The following is a 7,500-nucleotide window of genomic DNA, read 5'->3' on the forward strand; positions in this document are numbered from 1 at the left end:
GTTGGTAATGGCGGCCATTAAATTGGAAAATTTTAGTTAAAATAAACAGGTGTTTAACTCTTAAATTTGGATTCAAGGCTTCACATAGTTTTGAAATCCAAAGAAAAAGAAGACTTGATTGTTTGTTCATAGTAGCACTTCAAGGAGCAGTTGCATTACAGTGATAGGGCAACTGTATTCAAGATGGCGGTGTCCGGGAAATTAAGAAACAAAATAGTTATAAGCGATTGCAAACTTTATTTATTTGAGATACAAATGCTTTTTTCTAGAGATTTCGAAAGAAATTTAATTGTAGTTTATCTGGTTTAAAGAAATTATTTGTGTGTCTTTAATAAATGTCAGGTCTAAAAATTGAAAACATAAGTTAGATTACGTTTTTCTTGTAAAACCTTTTAACATGTCTCATTTTCACGGTTTTTTAAGGTCTTTTTTGTTGACCCATTGGACTCAGCGACTACTGAACTGCTTAAACTCGCCAATGAGCTTATTCAAAATTCATTTCCTCTTAGGTAAGTCGTGTCCAGTGTTTAATTTATGGTTAACAAGAATTTGCAAGAGACCATCACCAAGAGTAAGATTAACCCAAATTGGCCTAGTCCCCATCAGCATCAGAAAAGTATCGATTTTTAAACCAAGTTTTGCGGGGAAATAAACAATAGACCAAAATTGGCTAACTCAATGTTGTACCCAATTCAAACTCTTTGGGTTTTGGTCCAGGTATGTCTGTACCATTTAAATGTGAGTGCTACATTGTAATACAAATACAATTCGCAAAGAATCTTAACCCCAGGAAAATTAAATTGGGTACAACATTGAGTTGGCCGATTTGGTTTATTTGTTTGTCCCACAAAACTTGGTTTAAAAATAGACACCTTTGTGACGCTGATGGGATGGTTGTTACTCTTTGGTGATGGACTCTTGGAATTTGCCTCAATATGTACAGGAACTACTATGCAAATGTAATTGGTTGATACTCCTATTAAAGGGGAGGGGGTGGTCTCACAGTATTTCTGGTGTTTTTAGGGGGTCAAAGCTAAGAAGGAAAATCTGCAACATTGGACGCTTTCCATAATTTGACAGAACTGACCGGCCAGACCGGGTATTTGGAAGGACGAACTCTACAACGTATTCAAATTAATACACTTTGAGGATGAAATGCAAGAATGCGAGGGATTATCATTCAAGTGTTCCTTCAAATTGTTGCATTTTCCTTGTAAAGTGACGGGTCTGGCTGGCCAGTCCTGACAAAAGGAAAACACCGGTAGTCTCTCAGCTCAAACAACTAACACATTTTTTTTGCGTCTCAAAATAGCCTTAACAATTTAATTTTACACCAAAGGGAAACAAACATCTATAAAAGGAATTGAAGGCGAAAATATGTTTTTTTTAATCAGCGTGCATGCAAAGTAAACCCCAAGTTACGTTCCATAATTTCAAGGATTGCCTTAAAGTGCCCCTGTGATAAAAAAGCACTTCCTTTTTTTCTTCAGATTTTGAAAGTGTGTTTGCTTCACATTTGACTGGCAAAAGTTTTGGATTTCACAGTCCGCCATTACTCACGTTCAACACTGACCGATTGGACCTCGGAGGGTTGGATCTAGGGAAAAGTGACGTCGAAGGCCCACTTGCTTAAAATTTCAGCGTGTGAATGCAACTTATTATATATCCAAAACGGGAGTTTAAAAGTCTGAAAGCCCAAAACTCCCGTGCTGCATTTTAATTCTGTGGCGTACACACGCATTGCGTTCTTAAACTAGTGAGCCTTTGACGTCATTTTCTCCTCAATCCAAATCTCTCAAGATCTTAAAGTTAGTAATGGCGGACCATTAAATAGGAAACTTCCAGTTAAAAAAAAAAAAAAAAACAAACAAACAGGTGTCCTTTTTAAGTCAAGTCTTAAAACTTTGGTCGCTTAGTGTGTAGTTAACATAGTTTTGAATCCAAAAAAAAAAAAAGAATTGATTTTTTGGTCTTTGAACAACTGGACCCTGAAGAATATTTGCAAGAATAGTTACCGCTATAAACTTTTACGGGGGGTGGCTCTTAACTACCAAACCGTTGCTATGGACCCCTCAAATAGTCATTTCTCAAGTACCTTTAACTCTACAGATATCCTTTTTTGCCAATTGTGTTCTATTTGACATTTCTCTGTCAGGTTCGACTCACAACCATAGTTCGTAAATCACTTGACCAAAACAGAAAATGCCTATGAGAACATTCTAATACAAGATGTATAGCTGTGATTTTTATTTCTCAAGAAAATTGCGACGTCATTATAGGCCCTCCTTTGATACACTTTTCAAAATATTCGTTCCATTTTTTGTCGAAAAAGAAATTCCATGCTGCAGTTTACGAAAAATGATGGGACGGTTCCCATCCGGTTTTTCACTGAAACGCACGGCAGAGGACTGGGACTAGTTGCGCATACGCCTTCTGATTGAAGTGTCTTTCTGTAGTCAAGTGTCACCCCTCTTAATTGAAGTGTTGAATCATTGTTGTCCCCTTCAGTTTCAGTTCCAGATGCCAACAATTCAATGTTATCTATGAACTTGAACCCTGTTGAATGCAATGAAGAGATTACTTATCGATGGTGACTCGGGGATACTCGGAAAAGATCCGAGTGCTCCTTTGGTGGAGTCGAACCTCCGACCTTCCAATTACTAGTTCGGATGCTCTACCGATGAGCTATCGGAGAGTCGTGGGACAATTATTGTCCTGCTGTATTGTTAGGATATTCGTGATTGTTTTGAAGGAAATGTTATTTGGTAACACCGAATAGTGAAGTGAAGAGATTATTTATCGATGGTGACTCAGAGATAGTCGAGAGCATCCAAACTTGTAATCGGAAGGTCATACGTTCGGCTCCTGCAAAGGAGCACTCGGATATTTCCCGAGTATCTCCGAATCACCATCGATTAATGTTCTCTTGAATAATGTTCATGGTATCGAAGCTGTAGTGTTAGTGGCTTCTTTTAATTGATGCATACCAGTTGGCGTTTTTTATTGCTAAACAGCTAGAGATTCGTTCTTAAATGTTAACAGGTTTGGAGTATCGATAGTGGCCAATGTTGCTTTAGATGGAGATGCCGATGCTACAAGTAACGCTGCTATTGGGATTGCTCGAGCATTTCATTTTATTGCATCTGACAAAGACCCTCGACAAGCTTTTGACTGGCTCTTGCAGGTAACTCTATTCAAAATCTGCAATTTGGAGTTTAATCAGTGTCAATAAATTCATCGCTTAGCTGTTGCTATCATCATCATCATCATCATCATCATCATCATTATCACTAAGTTAATTTAATGGAATTTAATTTAATTTGTCTTTCTGCTATTTGTTTATTTCTCTACGTTGTACAATATGGGAAAGGTATCCTATTTATGGGTTCGTATACAAAGGGTTTTGATGGAGAAGATGGAGAATGAACGATTAATTGTTTTAAACTTATATTAGTGCCAGAATCCTAAATCTGGTTATTCATGTTATTGTTTTGCGGATTACGGCAAAGAATTCTACTAAAATTCGTGCTGCACGTGACAATACGCGGTTCGAACAACTTTTTTCATAGCCTGCATAGCAAACGTTTCCTTAGGGTTTCACAAAAGGGAAAAACCGAGCCGGATGCGGTCTGGGATTTTCGGTGTTTTGACCGAGGAAAAAATAGCCCTCTAGTGGGCTCCAACTGCCATCAGCAGAGAACAGTTATTTGCGCACCTATAGTTGTTTGATCTTAGGGGCAAAAATTCAAAGGAAGTTAAAAGTCTAGTACATCATAAGGGGAAAACAAAGAAAATCGACGCAGTGTTTCTTTGTTTTGCAAACCTTGCCTCTGTTTTTTTTTTGTATGGAATGAAATACTCATGATCGTATTTCATATTTTACTTGAAAAACGAACGTCGTGTAGATTGAAGACTACTTTGACTGCAATAGGACGTTTTCAACCAACTACTAGTGACACCAATAACAATAGAGAAATGTATGACTTCTGGTGGACGAGCAAAAGAAGGTAATGAGAGATCTTCTATTTGCGTCCACAAACATGGCGGCAATGACGTCACGTGACAACCTCCTATTCACAAAATCTTTGATATGGACTTTATCCAACAAACCAATTGTATTTCGTCAGCTCTATGATAGAGTGCCAGAAGGTGAAGCCCCATCAGCCTCGAACGTCATGCAATTTTTTACCTCTTGGTATGGAAAAGATGAAGAAGAAGAAGTATTTGGGGAAGACTCAGAGTTTGATGAGAATAGAAAGGTAAGGAGATTCTCAACATTAGATTGTCATGGTGGAAGGAGAGGAAGCTATTTCCACCGCTTTTCCTCAAACAGCTTTTATTCATTTTAATATTTTTGATCCTTTATTCCACGCAACCAGCAGCCTCGCACAACCATTCATTTCGTTGGATCGGTATAGAACCTAGATCTAGTTATATAATTATCGGTGTCCATTGTTGTCTAAGTCGATCTGTAGAGCCACTGTAATAGCAAAGCCCTTTGGTTCATAAGAGATCAAAATGGTAACACATCAATGTGAGAAATTTTGTTATGATGTCATTGTACGACCGTCCATCCGTCCGTTAAACTTTTCATTGAAGACAATTCGAATATGGGGTATACTTTCATATGCCGGACTAAAATGGCGCAAGGCAAAAGAACCATTGCTATTTTGATTAGGAATTTCTGATTAGGTATTGTTATATTGTTTTTGTTTTTTTGTTATATGCATACGGATCTGTTATTTGAAATACGAGCCTCAATACGCGAATTGTCGCACTGCTGGAACCTGAGTTTTTTTGGCGGGAAGTTGCGTGCGGAGCATGCTGCATTTGACCATGCGTTTTAATCAAACAAGCAAGAAATTTGGAAGAACTAAAAAACAAGCTAAGTAATTTCGTAATGTCGTACAGCGAGGAAAGAAGAGGAAGAGACAGAAAAAAAAACAATCAGCAGGCGACGAGTACGCAATGCACAACGTAAAAGAGAGCAACTGAGAGCGTGAAAAAACAGGCAAAATATCAGGGACAAACAACGAGAGACGTGATGAGTAGCAGAAGGAAGAGTAAGCACGAGCGCGAAAAAACAGAAACAGGCGAAATAATGGTGTGGAAAAACGGCGAAAAGAGCAAGAAACAGCACCGAAAAAATTGACAAATTTATAGTAATTGGCAGGCCCGACTGGTCGTATAGTTAAAGCGCGGCAAACGGCTTTAAACAATGTTATACGCGTAATGTTGTACGCCTAATAGGCTGATTTAGCAACAGAACGGGAACGTCAGTGGCGATGGCGCGCGCAGAAAAAACACCAATGAGAATTCAGAATAGAATAGACTCCACTCTTTTCTTCTCTATTCTAAATTCTCATTGGTAGTTTTGCTGCGCGCGACGTCGCTACTGACATTCCCGTTCTGTTGCTAAATCAGCCTAATACAACGTGTAGCCGAAGCTTAAAGTCCGCGCGCGAGTGGAGATATACATGCCTTAAATGACCATAAGACCGCTTGTTTTTGTGAATAGATGTATTTTTATTGTCCGTCTATATGAGAATTAGAACAAAGGTAAGCGAAAGCAGCGGTATTTCCAGAGACCCATTTCGAATCATGAGCTGACGTGAGCAGCTGTAGAATTGTGTGTGTGGCTTACGCGTGCGCGCTCAGCTGAAAACCCTTTCGAGCCTCCTTAAGTTGCATTAGCTGACTGCAGCTGGCTGTTTTGTATGCTGGTGCCTTGAATATTTTTTTGGGTTGTCCTTAGACTGGATTTTTTTTTGTCTTTCAGTCAGCGAAGCGTTTCTTTGACAAAACAGGGTTTAATGGCTTACCCCGAGTTATTCTTAATGGCGTCGAAATTGATCAAGAAGAGGTATGTACATGAATCAGAAAAATACTGTGGTGATCCCAGTTGAGACCAACGTACTAACAGAGGTCATCCTGTTCATGCCGTTATTTCTTTTGTTAGCACGATAACTTAGAAGAAGCAGTAATTCGAGAGGTGATGATGCAGACGGGCCCTATACAACATGCAGTTTTCTCGGTAAGATATTTGCTCAACAAGCAGAGAAATTGATGAAGTATTAGTTATTAAGTATTATGGAGTATCCTGCAAAAAATCCTGCAATCACTCTTCGCACGACGTTTATTCCCCTTACTTGATAAGTTAATCGTTGGACTTGTGGAGGTACGAAGTTAATGTTAACTTACTGTAGTGTTGTTAGGGGTGTTGCAAGTCGTATCAATTAAAATTTCAATCGCAAATAGCTCTAATCAAAAGAACAGCCTTTCCACAGACTTCCAAACCAGCAGTTTAGTTTTATGTACGGTTTATTTCTTACTTTACTTTATTCCGTGTTTTCCACACGCCATTGCATTTGTGAGTTGCAAAGTTTTGGCAACGGTTCTGTGAGAATTGGCCTCAAGGCCACGAAAACTTTGCCTTCGTGAGAAAAATATGGGAAGCAGAACGCTCCAGCATATTTGCGCCACTGTTGCGAGGATGGATATGAGAATATGAGAATATTTACTAAAAGCGCGAGTTGTGTTTGGAAATGTGAAATTTTTTTTGGGATAGTTTTAACAAATGAATGAAACTGCGCATGACGAGACTGACTAGTGCAAATTTAGATTTGGCTAATGAAATCAGACCTGATACTAGGCACTAGGCTAGTGAGCTAAAAAGTTAGTCTTGAGCCCTGAGTGCAGTACATAATTACAAAGCTGGGAAATAATGTTAGTATTCTTTTGTTTCCATACAAATTGGCCCTTATGGCCTCGTTCAAGGTTGAATATTGTTTTGAATTTTACGTTTGAAAGCAAGGCCATAAGGGCCAATTTGCATGGAAACAAAAGAATTCTAAAATGGCGGCCATTTTGGAATAATTAACAAATATTCCATGAGCGCGTGTAGGATATGAGATGGTAAATAGCCAACGAGGCGCTTAGCGCCGAGTTGGCTATAACCAGTCTCGTATCCAACAAGCGCGCATGGAATAATTGCTTTAGTAAATTTCTTAAACTCCAAAAGTTTAAAAATACGAAATACGGGCGAAAAACGAGAAAATGCGCGCGAAATCGAAAAAACTTGATGAAGATGCGATGTTGTGTAAGACCTTGTGGTCAGACAGACGCAGGCTCATCACAAAAACAATTCTTACCTTTTCGCGTACTTCTAAACGTCGGAATTGATCCAAACTGTCCTCAAAAAGTTTTTTTTTTTTTGCTTTTTTCAGAGAGAAATTCCGCTTAGCTTGGCAACGCTTTGCTCAATTACTTACCATATAAGGTCAAACTAAGGTATATGAGCTGATAACTGAGATTGAGTTAACCAATCAGAGCATGCGAACTGCATTATCCGAGACGTTGAAAATTTAATAAGCTGTATTAAACACAAAGATGCACTATAAAAGGCGTGGTGCCTTAGGCACATGCAAATGATCAATCAACCATGGACGCAACCGAGAGCTCTGTGATACGAATTTGTTCAATAAAAAAGCTCCTTATTAC

The 7,500-nt window shown here is 38.8% G+C and overlaps 1 protein-coding gene across 1 annotated transcript in view; it reads left to right on the forward strand.

Moving 5' to 3' along the window:
* Positions 1-7,500, forward strand: part of LOC137981642 (UDP-glucose:glycoprotein glucosyltransferase 1-like) — a 67,449-nt gene that overhangs the window by 38,843 nt on the left and 21,106 nt on the right. Inside the window, exons 16-20 of the mRNA XM_068828723.1 lie at positions 424-509; positions 3,043-3,184; positions 4,128-4,259; positions 5,780-5,863; positions 5,960-6,034. Of these exons, the coding sequence (XP_068684824.1) occupies positions 424-509; positions 3,043-3,184; positions 4,128-4,259; positions 5,780-5,863; positions 5,960-6,034 (519 nt within the window). The remainder of the gene's footprint in view (positions 1-423; positions 510-3,042; positions 3,185-4,127; positions 4,260-5,779; positions 5,864-5,959; positions 6,035-7,500) is intronic.

This window comes from Montipora foliosa, chromosome 13 (genome assembly GCF_036669935.1).
Source record: "Montipora foliosa isolate CH-2021 chromosome 13, ASM3666993v2, whole genome shotgun sequence".
Lineage (NCBI taxonomy): Eukaryota > Metazoa > Cnidaria > Anthozoa > Scleractinia > Acroporidae > Montipora > Montipora foliosa.